The sequence below is a fragment of the Nyctereutes procyonoides genome, unplaced genomic scaffold (assembly GCF_905146905.1).
Source record: "Nyctereutes procyonoides isolate TBG_1078 unplaced genomic scaffold, NYPRO_anot_genome, whole genome shotgun sequence".
In the NCBI taxonomy this organism is placed as follows: Eukaryota; Metazoa; Chordata; class Mammalia; order Carnivora; family Canidae; genus Nyctereutes; species Nyctereutes procyonoides.
Window position 1 is genome coordinate 28706447 of NW_026575120.1, and position 19664 is coordinate 28726110.

Here is a 19664-nt window from a genome sequence, read left to right on the forward strand (position 1 = left end):
TGTCCTGACCCGGAAGAGCCACCTGCACCCTTGGGAGCCCTGGAGGCCGAACGGGCCCCACCACCGGCTATCGAGGTCATCGATGTGCCGGAGCAGCAGCCTCACTCAGGGGAGCAACCGGCTTCGGACCCAGATCAACACCCTGAACCACCGCAGCAAGAGCCCACCCAAGGCCGACTGTGGGGCCTGCTGAAGCTCCTAGGCCTGAGGTGATGGAGCCGGTACAGGCTGCTGGACCTGAGGGCTTGGCTCGAGCTGAGACTGGGTGATGGACACTGAGTGAGACACTTACTGAATTCTAATAATAATAATAAAAAGAACTAACACACAAACTCAAAATCGTTGCAGTTATACAAAAATCCACATACAAAATCTGTTGCATTTTTATACAGTAATGATGAACTATCAGAAAGAGAAATTAAGAAAATAATTCCATTCACAATAGCGTCAAACAGAATTAAATACTTAGGTATAAATTTGACCAAGGAGGTGAAAGACCTGTAACTGAAAACTAAGACATTGATGAAACAAATTAAAGAAAATACAAATAAATGGAAAGATATTTCTTCCTTCATTAATTGGAAGAATTAATATTGTTAAAATGTCCACATTACTCAAACTGTTTTACAGATTCAATGTAATCCCTATCAAAATTCTAATGACACTTTTCACAGACATAGAGCAAACAATTCCCAAATTGACAAAGCAATTTTGATTAAGTAAAACAAAGCTGGAGGTATCATGCTTCCTGATTTCAGACTATATTACAAATCTATCATATTGGCATAAAAACAGATACATCACTAGTACAAAATAGAGAGCCCAGAAAGAAACCCATGCAAATAGTCAATTAATTTATAACAAAGGAGCTAAGAATATACAATGAGGAAAGGACAGTCTCTTTAATAAATGCTGATGTGAAAACCGGATAGCCACATGCAAAAGAATGAAACAAAAGTACTATCTTAAACCATACACAAAAAGTAAGTCAAAATGGAATAAAAAGTTGAATGTAACACTTGAAACCAAAAAACTGCTAGAAGAAAATACAGGTGGTAAACTCCTCAACATTGGTACTGGCAATGATTTTTTGGATTTGACACCAAAAGCAAAGGCAATGGAAGCAACAATAAACAAATATGATTACATCAAACCAAAAAGCTTTCATGCAGCAAAGGAAATCATCCTAAAAATGAAAAGACAACCTACCAAATGGGATTAAATATTTGCAAATCACATATCTGATATGGGATTAATAGCCAGAATATATCAAGAACTGGGGCACCTTGTTGATTTGGTCAGTTAAGCCTCCAACTCTTGCTCTCAGCTCAGGCCATGATCTCAGGGTCATGAGATGGAGCCCTCTGCACTGAATGTGAAGCCTGCTTAAGGTTCTCTGTCTCCCTCTCTCTCTGTCCCCCCTACTCATGCTCTCTCTTTCTAAATATATATATATATATTTATAACTCAAGAATTCATATAACTTAATAGCATAAAAACAAATAATCCAATTAGAAAATGGGCAGGGGACCTGAATAGACATTTTTCCAAAGAAGATTCAGACAACACAGATGGTCAGTAGCTATATAAAAAGGTGCTCAACATCACTAACCATCAGGGAGGGGCAAATGCAAACCACAATGAGATATCACCTCGCACCTATTAGAATGGCTATTATCAAAGACAAAAAATTGCAAATGTGCAGAAAAGGGAACTCTTGTGTACTGTCGGTGGGAATGTAAATTGGTGCAGCCACTATCAAAAACAGTATGGATGTTCCTCAAAAAGTTAAAAATAGAACTATCAGGGCAACCCAGGTTGGCTCAGCGGTTTAGCGCCGCCTTCAGCCCAGGGCGTGGTCCTGGAGACCCGGGATCGAGTCCCACGTCGGGCTTCCTGCATTGAGCCTGCTTCTCCCTCTGCCTTTGTCTCTGCCTCTCTCTCTCTCTCTCTCTCTGTGTGTGTGTGTGTGTGTGTGTCTCCTTAATACATAAATAAAATCTTAAAAAAAGAATTAAAAAAATAGAACTATCATACGGCCCACCAAATCCACTTCTAGAGAGTCATCTAAAGGAAACAAAACCACTAGCTAAAAAAGATACCTGCAATCCCATGTTCATTGCAGCATTATTTACAATAGCCAAGACATGGAAGTGACCCGAGGGTCCATCAGTGGATGAATGGATAAAGAAAATGTGGTATATATACATCATGGCATATTATTCATCCATAAAAAAGAAGGAAATCTTGCCATTTGTAACAACATGGATGGACTTTAAGGGCATTATGTTAAGTGAAATAAATCAGACAGAAAGACAAATACTGTATGATCTCACTTATACGTGAGATATAAAAACAGAAACAAAACCCCTGAATGTATAGATAAAGAGAACAGATTGGTGGCTACCACAGGCAGGGGTGGATAGGCAGAAAGGATGAAGTTGGTCAAAAGGCATAAACTTCTCAGTTTTAAAATAAATGAGTCCTGGGAATGTAATGTACATCATGTTGCCTATAACTGGACATTGTGGTGATCTCTTTTGCAATATATACAAATATTGAGTCATTATGTTGTACACCCGAAAAGAATGTAATATGTCAATTATATCTCAAAAAAAAAAAAAAGGAAAGAAAAAAGACAGAAGACAGGGGAGCAAGTGCTGTTACTTTTTAAGGATGCCAGAGAAGCTGGGAAAAAAAGTCGACTCACTTGCTAAGTCCTAAGAATGAGAGGGAAAGGGACAGATGCTAGACTCCAGTGTAGAACAAGAAATAAGCTGGTGAGAAGTCTTGTGTACATTGAATGGGAGAAGGAAACATGGAACAAAGGAGGATGAAGAGACTCACCATTAGGGATTGTGACAGTATTTTTGGAGTACAGGTAAATTTTAACAAATATTTAGGGTACCAATTATTATATAATTTTGTGAAGAAAAAAATTTGTGGCTTAAAACAACATACATGTTTTACCTTTAGTGTCTGTGGGTTGAGAATCTGGGTGCAGCTTAAGCTGAGTGCTCTGATTTAGGGTCTCTCATAATGTTATGGTCATCTCCAGGTTCAACTTGGTGGGAGGAGGGCAGGAATCTGCTCCAAAGTCACTCACGGTTATTAGCAGGCTGCGGTTGCTGAAGAGTTGTTGGATCAACAGACTCAGTTGCTCGCTGGCTATTGGCTGGACATCTTCCTCAGTTCCTTGCTATGTGGGCCTCTCAATAGGGCAGCTTACAACATGGCATATATTTTTCCTTGGAGCCAGCAAGCAAGAGAGGAAGAGAGATCAAGCAAGTGAGGAGCCAGAAACTTCCTCGAAAGGCCATTACTTTTGCTATATTTTATATGATTGAAGGAAGTTCAGTCCAGAGTCAAAGATAGGGAGTCACACAAGGGTGTAAACACCAGGAAGCAGAATAATTGGAGCCATCTTAGAAGCTGCCTACCACATGGGGCATAACCAGGGACTGGCTTTGTCAAAAGAAGAAATGTTTTTTTTTTTTTTTTTTAAGAATTATTTTTTAATGTTTTTAAAGGTTTTATTTATTCATGAGAGAGAGAAAGAGAGAGAGAGGCAGAGACACAGGCAGAGGGAGAAGCAGGCTCCATGCAGGGAGCCTGATGTGGGACTTGATCCCGGGACTCCAGGATCACATCCTAGGCCAAAGGCAGGCGCTAAACCGCTGAGCCACCCAGAGATCCCCAAGAAGAAATGTTTGACAGATAAATGTTTGTATTCCAACATTAAGGAGGTTATACATGTTTCTAACTTACTCATGTTGAATGTTATGCTAAAAGGATATGGTGAAGGAGGTAGCAGATTGAAAAATGAAAATCGAGGACCAGGAGAAAATGAGAAAACCTATTCCACGAAGAAGCTACATGCCCATAAGTTGGAATTTCTACTCAAGTATTAAAACATTCTCAAAAGCCCCAGGAGACAGGACCAGACAAATGGAAGAGTTCACATGATAATCTACTGCCTAAAGAAAATGCAGAGTTCCGAGACCTTTAACTGACCCCACTCACCAAGAAATACTTGCAAAGGAGAGGAGGCAATATCCAATATCTGAATGTGCTATTGTAAGAAACCTCTAGAGACAAGGCAGACTCCTTTATATTTAAAATGAGCAAACTAATTAAAAATATCAAAGACAAAATGACCAAATTATATTTTCAATGACTTTGCATCCCTACAAGGAAGAGTCTAAAAAAAGGAAGAAAAACGTGTTGAGGACAAACACTTTAGGATGGGCTCTCTTTTCCCTGGTGTAGGCAGGCTGGTGATCCGGTCCCTGCCCACCTCTCAGGCCTCCTCTGCCACTTGCGTTGGCAAGTCCTGCGGCTGCCCTATTGGTCGGCTGGTCAGTCAGCAAAACACCAGCTCCTCCACAAACCTCATTTCATTCAGGTCCCTGCTCGAACGACACTTCATACCAGTTACCAGTCCCTGAAGTTACATCACACCTTGATTCATGGGACTCTTGATTTCAGCTCAGGTCACCTCCGTTGCTCTGAGCCGGCTGTGCACCCTGTTTGTCCTCCCTCTGCTCCCCAGCCTCCTGCCCCACCCCTGCCGGGAGTGCTCTCTCTCCGTCTCAAATAAATAAATAAAATCTTTTCTTTTCTTTTCTTTCTTTTTTTTTTTTTTTTTTTTTTTAGGTTTACATTATGGCTTTATTTTCTTTGTTTATTGCCCGGCTCCTCCACGGATATGAGAGTTCTATGAATTCAAGGTCTCAACTCAGAGCTCTTCAGCAAGCCATTGGTTCTTCTCAATAGAGTCTGAGGAGTGAATTGAAAGGGAAAAATAAGTGAAGCTCATTTAAAAAACAAGAACAAAACCAAAAAACAACCCAAAACCATGTCAGGAGAAGAGCATAGCAGAACAAGCGCGAAAATTTTGAGGAGCAAGCAGTGACCATTTGTTTTAGGACTGTGCTAATAACAAATTCACGCAGGAGGGGAAATATTTATGTTTGTGTATATGTAATTCATTTTTTTCAAACTCTCGAAACTCAAATGAACGAATCTATATTAATAAAATATTTAAGACCGTATATAAATATATAATATTAAAGACCTGATATAAACCTGCCCACACAGGGACTCTCTTTCCTCGAAGGGCGTGCTAACTTTGTGGATTCTCAGCCAAGGTACTGAGTTCACCCCTCCCTCTTTTTATTTTTATTTTTTTAAATTTTATTTATTCATGAGAGACACACTGAGAGAGGGAGAAGCAGGCTCCACGCAGGGCGCCCCATGGGGGACTCAATCACGGGTGTACAGGATCCCGCCCTGGGCCAAGGCAGGCGCCAAACCGCTAAGCCACCCAGGGATCCCCACCCCTCCCTCTTTTATAAAATGTATTCTTGTCGCTACTTGATTGGCTGGCCCCTGAAGGCGCCCCTTTCTAATTGGCCACACCACCCGTCCATCACGCCCGGACCGGGCACTCCATTGGTCCGCTGCCTCAGAGAGCGGTGGCTGGTCGCGCCGGGGCAGAGGGAGTTCCCCGGTGACGTCAGAGGCGCTCCCCGCCCACATTCCAAAGCCTGGGCTGAGCCTTCCCGCTGCCCAGCCTTTCGGGGCGGGACGGGGCGGGAAGCCTGACTTCTGATTGGGTCGGGCGGGCGCGGTGAGCATCCGATTGGTCACTGCCCTGGAGGGGGTGGAGTCATTAGCTGGGGTCCCGGAGCCGAGCTGAGGAGCCCTGGGGAAGTCTCCAAGTTTGCGTCTGGGGCGGTAGTGGGAAGTGGGCTTATTGCAAAGGGATTTTCTTGGGGTGAGACCCGATCTGCCTCTGTTTTGGACGCACGCCCTGCTGTAGCCCCTTCAGCCTTCAGCCGGGTCCCTGGACAGCCTGTCTCCCCCGGCAGTTCTCGGAGTTCCGAGGACACCGGCCGGGAGCCCTTGGCAGCTGGTTCTCCGGCAGGTAGACAGCACAGGACGTGCTTCCTTCCTAGGTGCCTAAGCTACAGGCGCACGCGCACAGCCTGCGCGCGGGACCCTAACCGCGGAGGCATCTCCACCCGCTGTGCTCCGGCCGCAGCATCCTCGCCCGGCATGGAGGTGCTGGAGAGCGGGGAGCAGAGCGTCCTGCAGTGGGACCGCAAGCTGAGCGAGCTGTCGGAGCCCGGGGAAACCGAGGCTCTGATGTACCACACGGTGAGGACCTGAAGGGCACGGGGGGGGGGGCGGGGGCTGCGGAGGAAGTGTCGGGGAGGAGGCAGGCATGCCCGGGGCAAGACACCGAGCGACAGGTGTGCTTTTGCCCCCCGGACAGACCAGGGTGGGCCCCTGGCCCTTTTAGGGCTTCCGTGATCGCAGTGACAGTTTGTGTTCCTTTGGCAAGGAAGGCTCTGTTCCCGAGCCTGTTTCACCCCTGCTGGGGGGCAGGGGAGAGCCCAAGGGGTAGGTGGTGGAGAATTCGGTGCCACTGTTGAGTCTGCTGCTGTTCCCTGGGAAGGTTTGGAGAACTAAACAAAGTGGCATTTTCTTGCCTTCGCTGTCACAGTCTCTCTCTTTACTTTTTGTATGTTTCTGGAAGGAATTGCACGGGTGTGCGTGTGTCTGTGTGTGTGTGTGTTTTGGAAAAGCTTCTTTGACATGTAGGAGAGAGACTAGGTTATTTGGTCTCTAACTGGACAGCCAATAAATCTGCTTCCTCTCTCTTCTTCAGGGGAAAGATCAGCAGAATATGGAAATCTGAGGCAGTTGCATATGTCAGAAAGGCTTTGGAGGAGGTGGGACGGCTCCCCAGTTCTTTGTTCCGTCTTATGCGTCAGGGACCCGTTTGGGGATTGAACTGTCACAGAACACTGCACATTTCTTTTAAAGGTGTCAGGTTCAAGTGTTTGGCATTGAGTTTGCAAAATAAACTCCTGCTTCCAACAGCCAGCAATGATAATATGATTTTATGTGAGATCTACTTTTTGCTTGTTTCTTAAAAATGCAGAAGTTAGTAATGAGTGAGAGACAGAGACAGAGAACTAATGAGAAGACGAGAAGCTTGGCTGTTTTCCCTTCATGATTGTTTTTAAGGGGGTCAGTGCCAGGATATTTGAAACTTTTGCAAAATGGCCTGCAGGCCCCACCTCCTTGGCCTTTGCCTCTGGTTGACGTTATTTTGGGAAAAGGGATGAGGGCCTCCCTGTGATTCCCACCAAAGCATTTGTGATGGCTGAGAATGGCTTGTTGGAAAAATGCAGAGTGCAGGGCGGAGAGGGAGTGGTAGTTCATGCTGGGGCAAAAGCCAGATGTGTAGTGGGATTTGGGTTTTGCTCGCTGAGGCTTTCCCCGAGGAGATCATTTGGGCTGCATTTGGTTTGGGGGCCCAGATGAACTTCCTGTTGTCAGTCCAGGACTTAGAACACATTGGCCCTCAAATATCTCCTGGTAATTGGGTGCTCCAGGTGTTTCTACTGACATGGGCGGCATTTTAACCATGGGGTGGAGGGGGGAGGCAGTTCTTCTCTTTTGTTCTTAAACATACTATGAAAACGTCTCATCCAGCAGCTGTAATGCCACAGCTTTGGGGTTGTCTTTCAGCTGGTGGCATGAATTGTGCACAGGCATACACATTCCCTTTCGGCCTGTGACTTGCATTTGTGAGATCACAGACTAGGATTTAAGATGCTACCTGTGACCATGACATTAACTCCAGACAGAACAGTTTGGACTGGCTCTAATTAAGATCTTTATGAAGAGTGTCAAGGGTAGAGACCTTACATTCCTTTTGGTATTAAGAGCTCAGTTTTTCTTTTTTAAAGATTTTATTTATTTATTCATGAGAGACACAGAGAGAGGGAGACAGAGAGACAGAGACAGAGACACAGGCTCCATGCAGGGAGCCCGATGTGGGACTCAATCCCAGGTCTCCAGGATCACACCCTGGGCTGCAGGCAGGCGCTTAACTGCTGAGCCACCCAGGGATCCCCCAAGAGCTCAGTTTTTTTTTTTTAATTTTTTATTTATTTATGATAGTCACAGAGAGAGAGAGAGAGAGAGAGAGAGAGAGAGGCAGAGACACAGGCAGAGGGAGAAGCAGGCTCCATGCACCGGGAGCCTGACCGAGCTCAGTTTTTCTATGTTACTGTGATGAAGCAGTGATGTGTGATTATTTTTCCTCTAATTTTTTATTTTTTTAAAATGACTTTTATGTCTGCCACTTAGGAATGTGTCTCTTTTCTGGGCAGCTCACTCTTATAAAATGCCACTCATCATTACTACGGGTCCTTGCCAACACACTATGTATATGAATTAATGTTGAAAGAGGTATTGGATTTAGTAGCAACAGACGACTGGATTGTATTGCTTCTAAACTAAGGGGAGCTTTGGCAGAGATGTGAATATAGATAACTTTCCCATCTGTTTCTTGAACTCTGCTGGGTATCCAATTGCAGAACTGGTTTAAATTGCTGTTCGTCCAAAATGTGGAATAGTCTGACCCCCAGGCCTAAATAGGGATTTAGTTACCACATGCATGATTGCTAATGCCCTGTTTTAGCAAACCTGTCACCTACCTGATTTTAAAAACGTAGAGGGTTCATATCGCCTGAGGCTGGGATTGTACCTTCTCTGGTGCCTTCTGTGAACCAGCTGGAGCAGTGTTTTTCTCATATGGTTAGTGGGGAGAAGACTTCTCGGTTCAGAAGGACAAAGGCTTAAGAAGGGACAAGTTCCAAGCTTACAAAATAATTAAGTACATGGATAGGATGAATATGCACTTGCTCATTAGATCCCAAGTTTTTAGAGCTTTGGGCTTCCTCTTGGAGCTTAAAAAGTAGTTTCCATACAGATGACAACATATTATTTTAAAACAGTGAGTAGTACTTTTACGGATGCTGTTGTATCTAGAGTGCGTATAGGCTAAAAGTGGGCCTAGAAAAGATGGTAGATCTAAAAATGAGAGTGTGTCTCTTTTCTGGTTTGAAAGCATTGTGAGAAATCTTGTTCCTTCCCCCAAACCTGCCTGGATATTGGGCATTTCTAACACATATGTTGTGTTCCTCTAAGATTCGGTGCAAATTACATTTCTGGGCATTCGTTGTGGGATTTTGTAATTTAAAGAGGAAAACAGGCTATAAATTTTATCTACTTATATAGACACAGTTCATATTCGGAAGGACGCTCAAGAAATGAATAATTGTTTCTGGCACGGCAATCTGGGGACTGGCGGGGTCAACAGAGGGAGCAGGGGTGAGGGAGTTATTTATATACTACCCCTTTTATACTGTTCTATTTTTTACCTCCAGAATGTATTTAGAAAATGTAAAATTAAAGCTTAAAGGCACCATGTAAGACTGGACTAGAGGTGATTTTAACTTGAGTCTCCCTAGGGGGAGAGGAGATCTGGTGCTCCATTAAGGCTCAACACTTCCTGAGGCACCTGGGTGGCTCGGTGGTTGAGCGTCTGCCTTCTTCAGCTCAGGTCGTGATCCCGGGGTCCTGGGATCGAGTCCTGAGTCCCATATCAGGTTCCCCACAGCTAGCCTGCTTCTCCTTCTGCCTATGTCTCTGCCTCTCTCTCTGTGTCTCTCATGATTAAATAAATAAAATCTTAAAAAGAAAAAAAAAGGCTCAACGTTTTCCAAGTCAGTGGAGGCCTTGGTGAATAGAGGAGGCGGCCGGAATCCTTGGTGGAAGGGGGCTGTACGGGTAGAAGATTAACTGTGAGTTTGGGTCTGATAAACTTTATGATCTTGGTAACTTTCTTATATCTCAGTTTAACAATCTGGAGAATTGGGATTTTTTTTTTCAATTTTTGCAATGATTTTAATCTTTGTAGAAAACTATACAATGGAGTCTGCAAAGATAATGATGGTCGGTTTTGTTTTCAATGCTGTTCATATCAATCTAGTACTTGTAAGTTTATTTAGTGGTTGTGCACTAAATTTTTATATCTGGTTGGTTCTTCAAGTGAAACGACCAATACCAGACAGTGGGAGGTAGAGAGTTAAGGGGCTGTTCAACCTGTGTCCAGATGTGAAGGCCATCTGGCATCCACATCTATCACTGAGTTCTGGGATGGAGTTGGCTAATCTCACAGGCTGGTGGTTTCCCCTTCCTCCTGGCTGGCCCAGCAACTGTTGTGGCTCCAATGGGATATTGAAGATTTGGGGCTGATGTACCACCTTGGGGACAACTCCTATTATTGGCCCCTGACCAGGTTCTGTGGTGGAACCTGGGGTCCTGCTGGCTTGAGAATATCATTGCTTGTCACCTGATCTTCATGCATTGAATGATAAGTAATGAGTTCTAGTTGAATTGCAAAGCAAACATAGTTTGTCTTCAAGGCCCTCACTTCACCTTTCTTGACCTTTGTTTTCATGTTTTCCTCCCTTCTTGGCCCTCAAGTACTCACTGTAATGATATTCTCTTTCTAACTCCTAAATTTTGCTCTTATGAAAGATTTGATGAGCCTACACTGAAAATTTAAATATTAGTAAGGTTTAACATATGACCCCCCTAAATGGGCATTTATATTTAACAGTAATTACTTCCGCTCAAAAAGGTGAATCTCTAAATGGAGAACTTCTGGCAATACCCAAGTTGTAGGGGAGGAATATTTGGGGAGTTGGGGGAGCACTCACTATTCTTCTATTCCATATACTTGGCTCTTATTCATAAAGCGGCCAGGTACCTGTGTTGCTAATATATCTATGATCTAGTGATCATAGATCCTGGTGATCTTGGTGAAATTTGTTTGACCTATTAGATTGTTGTCTCTGAAATTGTTCTCATGGTGATAACACAGGTTGGGGGCAGGTGGACTCAGGCATACTGCTGAAAGTTGAGAGGGCACTACTGGGTTTTGTTCTTGCCCTCTTTCTTGAAAGACCCCCAAGTAAGAATGTTCTATGGAAGCAGGGAAGTCTGATGTGAAGCTGGTCTTGCAAGAGAAATGAGGAATTGCATCTAATTTAATTGAATTAAATTACAATTTTTGCAGCTGTAAGTAACTGAAACCTGATTCAGATTGCTTATACAATAAGTAAATTATTATGTCATGTTGTAAGTATATAGCTCCTTGTTTGACTGGGCAACTCCTCTGTGTCATTATGGTCCTAACTGCCATCCATCTATGTGCAAATTTCATCTTTGGGCTCGATGCAATGAGAAAGCAACTCATTGCCATATGAGTTTCTGGTATTTGATTCAAAATGACAATATTCAGAGGAATAAGAGAGATTGAGTCTTGCTGTGTCCTTTTTAGAATGGAAGAAACTTTTCTCAGAAGTCCACCAGCTGATTTCTCTTTGAGCTTCATCGACAAGGATGGGGTCATTTAACCATTTTAAAACCAATGGCTAGAACGGGATTTACATGACTGGCTCAGATTAGTCATCTGGGGATTGAAGAGCTATCGGTAGCTCACTCAGCATGATCATTGGAAAAATAGTCTGAGTTGGCAGTCCTTTCATTATGTGTTTGTTTGACCAATGGCTGTCTTCCTCACAGAGTTGGGCTAGCAAATGGAAAATGTTTTATAATCCACAGTAATTAGCCTTGGAAATAAAAGATCAAACCAGGTACTGTGCCACTTGCAAAGCTCTAAGAGTGTTATTTACCTGTGCTAATAGTACCGAATGAAGGAAGACCACAGAGACAAGACTGGCCTCTCGGAAATGCACACAAAGGTGATCAGGGAGGGTGTGCTGCTGTGTCCCAACCCACTAGCTAGGGAATGTAGAATTGACTGTATTATCTGAACTGTCTGTATCAGGGTCAAATATCAGGGCTAAAGGTAACTAAGCCTACAATCATGCTTATCATGTAAGACAAGAATGACTTGTTTTGTTGGGAGGTCCACACAACTTCAGATCTGCAGGTAGAAAGCTGAATGTCAGTTTTCAAGGAAGCTGGGTTGTTTTTTTTTTTTTTTTTTTTTTTTTCGGTTGCTCGTGGCTATTCAAATATTGATAAGCCCAGGTGTACCTATTGGCATCCTGAAATGCCTGCCTCAGCCTGGCATGGCTCTGACCTGTGCTGTCTCGAGGCAGATGGCCCTAGGTGTTGCTTGGTTATTTGGTAGGATTTTGGGCCCACGGCTATAGAATGTCTCAATTGTCCAAGTGAATAATTTTATGAATGAGGGGAGTGTTCATGTTCCCTGCCACTGCAGAGTCCAGATCGAAAGAAAATGATGAAAATCATGATCTTTGGATCAACCTTGAGCCTCCTCCTCTTCCTCCCTGCTCATCACATGCTTTCCATCTCTTCCAAATGAAGTTCTAAGTGACCTAGATTTTTCCTGAATTGAAACATATAGGTCATCTGCAGGGTGCATGGGAGGCATTGGCCTGTTTTATGTACTGAGAATCTGAGGCCTAGAGCAATCAATAGATTGGCTTAGCTGAAACACAAGCTCCTTGAGGACAGGGGACACAACTTTGGCTTTTCTGTATTCTCATGATGCTTACTTAGCCAAGTGCAAGATGCTCAGAGATACACAATAATTGCTTGATGCCTAAAGAAGTGGAGTGAGGCACTCTCGGAGAATGGTTAAGTTCGGTGGCCCTGACCTCTTTCGTTCATATATTTTTTAAACTCTGAATTCTTGTAAATGCTTCTGGAAATCTGAAAATTTAGTGTGAAAGCAACATGGGTAATTTGGTGTCAGTTATCTTTTCTTTAGTTTGAAGAACAAGGTGGGAGTGTGAGTGATTGTGTAACAGCCCTGGTTTCCACTAGTGTGGTGCTGAGGGCAGCATGGTGGAAAGGGTGAGCTTTGGCAAAGTCAGGCAGATTCGACGTCAAGGGCCACTGGTTTTCTAGTGACCTTGGGCAAGTTACCTCACATGTCGCTGCCTGGCCCATAATAGATAGGCTTTTCCTCCGTCTCCCCTGACTTAACATCTTCTCTCTGAGGCAGAGATGCTCTGACCTTAGGAGTCTGACATCACTCAGGAAGCACGAGAGCCTGTTATTAGTTTCTCGCACACATCCTCATTTCCTGCCCTCCCCAGCTTCTACCTTCTGCTGTAAACACAGGTCTCTGCCTTGAACACATGTTTGCCAGATGCTGTTGCTCCTTCTTGCTCACATTTTTTTCCCTTTTGTTTACTGCCAGCTTTTCTGAAATAAGTAGTCAATACCTACTGCCTGCATTTCCTTACTTTCTACTTACTTCTGCACCCTGTCAGTTCTGGTACCCACTGTTGCTAGAAGGTCCTCCAACTTCTCTATAACCACTACACCTAGTCTTTTCTCTGTCCTGACCTACTAGGCCTCATGGACATAATTTGGCAGCCTTGACTACAAGGCCATCTCATAACTCATTCGTGATCAGCTTCCATGACAGTCTGAGGGGCTCAGCTTTTCCTTTTTCACTGGCTTCCTTGCTACCTCCTAAATGTGCGTGTTTGGTACTTGGCCTTCTATTCTTTCTGTATGCTCCCCTCTATCACTTTCAATACAGCCGGTTCTCAGATCTTTGTTATCTATTTTTTTGCCTATTGATGGAAAGTTTGGTATAACCCAAGATTCTTCTGGTCCTTCATTAGTTCTGGAAGGGCAATGGGTAATCCTGAATCTTCATGATCATTATTCTGAGAAGAGTAGGGGACACCTTGAACTCCCTTTATCACTGCACCCCATTTATCTCAGGGAATATTTACTGACTCAGCTCTCCTGCAGTATAGATCCATGAGAAACTCACAGGTCATTACTGGGACAGAGTTGTTTCTAGAGTCAGTGTCACTCGTCAGATGCAAGCTGTGTTTTAGCTGGGCTTGTGCTTATTCTTTGGGTTGGGAAACACTTTGTGGTGTTCTGAGGTGGTATGTCTAAATTTTTCTAGGACTGTGTGGAAGGTCAACAAAAATCAGACATAACTTCTTAGAATCGTGTACCGTATATTTCCTCTATTGTGTATAGCTGCTGTCAAGCTCAGTTGCAATTGCCTCCTGTTGAACTGCCTGCCTTTGACTTGCTCTATTCTGGAGTAATTTATTTACCCAAACCGTGCTGACATTACTGAAGAGCTTTGAGGTGTTTTTAAGAGTAGAGATGGGTTACTCTGAGCCACCCAAATTCCTATGCCTGCTTTTTGTCAGAAGTATCAATGATGGCTCTTGGAAGAGACTTTTTCTTTGGAGCATGTCGTTTTGATGTGTAAACTTGTGTTACAAGGTACTTGACATTCTGGGTGCCAGTTTATACAACTTGTAAAATGCTGCATTTGTATCACATGGCCACCAAGGTGGTTTTTTTTTTTTTTTTTTTAACCCCATAGTTCTATTCTGGGTATCACGCTCTTTGAAGGCCTTTCAGTTTTAAAAAATGATTTAACACACCAACAAGATTTAGTTGATTGCCTGTATGGTTGGAACAGCTCAGTTGGCAGCTGTTGTGTTGCATTCTGTAGCCTCTCTTTCCTGACTTAAAACCTTGCTTCTGTAAAACCCAGACAATATAAAGAATGGAAAAACAGAGAGGCACAGAGGTAGGAAACATTTTTTTTAACATCAGAAAAAAAAATCCTCTTCAGACTTCTTGGCACATAAGAGGAGTCTGGGGAAAAAAATCCACAAACAGTTTCCTAGTTGTCTGAGTGGAAAATCCTGGTTTTTAACATTTCATATCTTGGAAATGTCTGAATAGTTTTTGTTTAAAGGGAAATTCCTTTTGGCTGAGAAAGAGCCTGCAGGATTCAAACTGATAGGGTGATGTTTTTAGAAAACTTGGAGGAAATGAGGATTTGTGATGAAAATGCGTTCTCACTGGCCAATTGTGTTAAACAGAAATTCAAATCCAAGGTTACCAATCATAGCGTTGTGAAGGTTGAACTATTAACTCCTTCCTTCCCTTGGCTTCCTGTCCATGCATCCTGGGGAAACATCTCTCACAGCTGGTCCTTCCTCCAATTTGAGGAACTTAATGAACTGCTTTTCTAAACCTGTGCATGTTCTAGGCAGGAGGATGTACATTATCTTGACCTTGTGGCTCTCCCAGTAGAGTGGGAAAGAAGATATATAAACAAGTCATTAAATGTACCTGATGTACATTTTGCATCAGAGCTGTATTCAAAATATTTCTGGAGCACAGAGGATGGAACCACAATTCCAAAGGAGATCACAGAGCAGATGATATTCACAACGGGTCCTGATGTATAAATAGGAATTCTCTAGGCAGTAGGAGTGGCAGGTATAGAGTAGGAATGTGTTAAATGTCATGGTTGATTCTAGGAATCCCAAATAGTTTCAGGTACTTTGAGAGTACTCTATGGGGAGTATTGGGAGATATGACAAGATCATAAAAAGTCTGCATGCCAGACAGCCTGAGTGGCTCAGCGGTTTAGCGCCACCTTCAGCCCAGGGCCTGATCCTGGAGACCCGGGATTGAGTCCCAGGTCGGGGCTCCCTGCATGGAGCGTGCTTGTCCCTCTGCCTGTGTCTCTGCCTCTTTGTGTGCCTGTCATGAATAAATAAATAAAATCTTAAAAAAAAAAGTCTGCGTGCCTTGTTAACCATTCAGATGTTCTTTTGTGGGTAGTAGAGTGGGAGGGCTTTTAACGAGAAAGGGACAGGAGCAAAAATGTCTTTTAGAAAGGAAACCCTAGTGGTTGTGAAGGATGGATTGGAGGGTAGAATTAATGGTGGCAAGATGATCTGTGGCTGGCTTTTTCATCGCTGAGGTTAAACAAGATACCATGAGAGCCTTGAACCTGACAGAGAGGAGCACATCAATCAGCAAGGGCTAGGAGCTAGACTGGGAGACTTAGTGACTTTGTGGAGTGGGGTGGGGGGTGGGAGACCTCCTGTTTTCTGATGGCAGACTGAGTTGGTGATGCTTCCAGTGATCTGAAAGGGGATATTAAAAAACAATTTTTTAAAAGATAGATTTATTTATTTATTTATTCATTCATGAGGGAAGGAGGGAGGGAGGGACGGAGGGAGGGAGAAGCAGACTCCCTGCTGAGCAGAGAGCCCCACTTGGGACCCAAACCCAGAACCCTGAGATCATGACCTGAGCTGAAGGCAGATGCTTCACTGACTGAACCGCTCAGGTGCCCCTGAAAGGGGATATTTAGAAGAGTGGTGGGGAAAATAATGACTTCAGTTTGAGACTTAGTGAGTCTGATGCATTCATGGAACATCCAGGAGCTCTGCTTAAAAGGCATTTGGGAACTTGGGTTTGGAGTTTGGAGAAAAGTCTGGTCTGGAGGTGTAGACTTGGATGTTGCAAGTCTGTGAACCCCAGAGCCCACAGAAGCTGGTCCAGGGAGGTTAGGTGAGAGTGAAGAGTGAGAGGAAGGCTAAGGATAGAGCCCTGGGGGCCCTAGAAGGGTTGGCCAGGGAGGAGGAATCTGCAGATGGAACTCGGAAAGACCCGGCAGGAAAATGTGGAGAAAATCCAGGAAAATCCCATCACAGGTTCCAAGAGAAGAGAGAGTTGCTACACAGTGCTTAAGATAAATAAAGGCTGAGTTTGCACTTCACCTGGCTTCAAGGACCGTGTGCATGTCAGCTCAGTGCAGGACCTGTGGTCTGAGCATGAGGCATGCTAGGCAGCATTGCGCCCAGGGCGTGGAGGCCTGGCTTCTGGAGCGGAGGGCAGACGGACAGAAACTAGGGGTAAAGATGCATGGTGGGGCATGTAGACAACACTGCCTCTTTCTTTCCTGTGTTTTAGTACAAACCCAAAAGCAATCCTTAAAATTGGCCTTGGAGACTGTCACAGCGCCTGTGCACTTTTATGAGGGTACTTTGTTCATTCTTCTCTCCAGGCTGAGTTCATCTGTCCCTGGATGTCCTTCTGGTTGGCCACCCGGAGTTTGAGCTTGGGTTCCTTTGGGCATATGTCCTTTCCGGCCTTCAGGCATGCAAAAGGCTGGTCTCTGGATTCTGACCCCTGTAGGAGAGTGTTGGGTTTACCAAATGCCTGTAAGGGTTGAGGCTTTTCCTTTATTTCTTCTGACTCTTCCCATGAAAAAATATCAAGTAGACCCACCGATGGCCAAAGATGGGTTTGATCACAGATACATCAACAATATTCAGTAGGCAAAAAAAAGAAAAAAAAAAAAAGAAAAAAAAAGACACCTAATTGGCTCCAGTTTTGTATGATATGATAATAGGAGCAGATAAGGACAAATGGTTTTATTATAAGAATATGAGCCCAAGGGTTTTCCAGAGGAAGGAAATAAATGATGCCACTTCAAAGAAAATGTGCAGCTACAAGCAATGTCTGGGTTTTAGGAGGGGAGTCTGGCGGGACATCCTGTGGTCATCCCCAGACCCTCTGTGTATCCCCTGCTTGCTGAGGCTGGCTCCTCCCTATGTTCTTTGCCTGGCTGCTGGGGCCCTCAGCCCTCTGGCCCTCTGGCCCTCTGGAGATGAGGAACAGTCATGGGAGTAGGGGGGCTTGGTAGCCAGGTCTACAGGCCTGTGGGCTGAGGCCCAGGGGGCAAAGGAAGAGGGGATGGGGGTAAGGAGGAAGCAGGCACCTGGTGCTTCTCAGCCTGCAGCAGAGCAGACACCTGTGAGGAGATGCAAAATTTAGGAGCCACCCCAAATTTCAGCTACTGTGTGGGTTGAGTGGTCTCTCGGCTGACCAGGAAATGGATGCTTTTTTTCCCCCCATTATTTCGATGGAAGCACCTACATTTAGAAACTTAAAAAAAAAAAAAAGACTTAATGTTTTAGAATAGCTTTAGGTTCACAGTAAAATGGAACAGAATGTGCAAGGAATTCCCGGACACCCCCTGCCCTCCCTGCACCACGCCCAGCCGACCCCCACTGCCCACATCCCGCTGCTACCACCTTTGGAATATGGATTTGTAAGCTGGGGTTACCTGTGGCAGCTTTTGCTTTTAACATTTTTTCTTTTTAAAAAATATGTTGGCTAATTGAGCTTAAAAAAATAAAATTGGTCACAAACTTCCTTTGTAGTCCAACAAGAGGCCAAATTGGTCCTCAAGAGCCTTAAATATATGTGTGTGTGCTCGCGTATGTGTGTAGGCAGTTTTTTGTTGTAATAAAAACTTACTTCAGTTTGGGAGCAGACCTATGGATTTCAGTGGAATATAATGATGAAGTTAAAATATGGTACCCCCACCTCCAACCTTCCATTTACTAATGGCATAGGCGCTAGATGCCTCCATCCTTTGGAAAGCAGGGTGGGATCGAGTGGGGGAAATACCATATTTTTTGTAACCAAAGCGCCCAAGCCCATCTTCATAGCTGTGACTTTTAACTTCTTACCCTGAGATGGCATTCATTTTTGAGGCACTGCCAGGAGTTGTTTTTCTGGTTCTGCTCTGGATTTGCAAGTTTTCTTTCCAGGGCTCTGGGCAGCCCATGACCCACATTTGGGAGCAGCTGGAAGGCCTGGTGCTCTGGACTGAGGAGGTGGAGGAGGAGTGAACCTCGATGGATACCACCCTGCTCCCCTTGGGCTCCAGGGCATCACGTTGTAACTGAAGGCGCCCACCAACCCCAGCAGTCTTTAACGTGGGCATTTGCTCATGTGCGATCAAAAAGAGAAGCAGAAAAATAGCAGCCAGAAAACCATTTGGTGTTTCAGCTGTGTTTACATAGTCGGAACATGAGGTGGGTCGAAACCCAGTGTTTCCTTCTGATTTAAATACACACTTATAGGAGGAAACTGAAATTAAGCCTGGCCCAGCTGAGAGATGGGATGGTTGAGTAGACGGAGCCCGACCAATGTTCAGCTTTCTTATTCCTACCCTTCTTGTTTCCGGTGTGGGACTCTGAGCATGGGACATGTCCCCATGTCCATTGACGGCTCAACCACTGGGAGCAGGGGGTCGGTAGAAAAGGCAGGGGTTCGGAGTCAGCACAAACTTCATAGCCCTTGTCACCAGCAAGCAATTATTCATTCAGTGCTTCCAAGCCTTGTTGGCATGGCACTCATAGGCATTGCTGTTATTTGCTGGGTGCACTGAAGCTGTGGGTGAGGCTGCTCACAGCCCCAGGGGCCCTCAGCTCCAGCCTCTGGCACTCCTCAGGCACACTGGTTGGGAAGCTACCAGAACAGTGCTGAGCACAGCACAGGTAATCAAAGAAATACCTGCTGCTTGAGTGGATGAATCAGTGACTCTGGGCATACAGCCTGGTGCTAGCCCTCCCTACTCTGGGTATCCTTCTGAGGCTATTTCACAAGGCCATGAGAGAGGATGAGTGACATGATATGAATAATGTGCCTATCTCTATGCCTGGTGTGTGGCCACTGCCTTGGAGATATTAGTTTCCTGTGGTCCTTTTTTTGTTTTTTTTTGCTTCAGTAATTTCAGGGATGCGTAGGAAGAAAAACCTTGCTGAGTTCTAAACTTCAGGGGAAAAAAAATATAAACAGAACAAAGCCTCTCTAATGTGACCTAAATAAATGCATGTATGTATTAATTTATTTATTTTCTCCAGGTTTATTGAAATATAATTGGCATCTAACCTTGTATAGGTTTAAGACATACAACATAATGATGTGGTTTGTGTATATATTCAAAATGATGCCATGATACATTTAATTAACATCCTGTCATCTCACATAGTGACAGATTCTTTTTCTTGTGATGAGAACTTTTAAGATCTACTCTCTCGTAGCCACTTCCAAATATGTAACACAGTATTGTTAACTATAGTCATCATGTATATCATATCTGCAAAACCTAATTTCTCTTATAACTGGAAATTTGTACCTTTGACCCC

The 19664-nt window shown here is 44.2% G+C and overlaps 1 protein-coding gene across 1 annotated transcript in view; it reads left to right on the forward strand.

Moving 5' to 3' along the window:
- The first annotated feature begins 5692 nt into the window (after positions 1-5692).
- CREB3L2 (cAMP responsive element binding protein 3 like 2) overlaps positions 5693-19664 on the forward strand; it is a 120198-nt gene continuing 106226 nt past the window's right edge. The window contains exon 1 of the mRNA XM_055335151.1: positions 5693-6162. Coding sequence (XP_055191126.1) covers positions 6061-6162 — 102 coding nt within the window. The 5' untranslated portion in view covers positions 5693-6060. The remainder of the gene's footprint in view (positions 6163-19664) is intronic.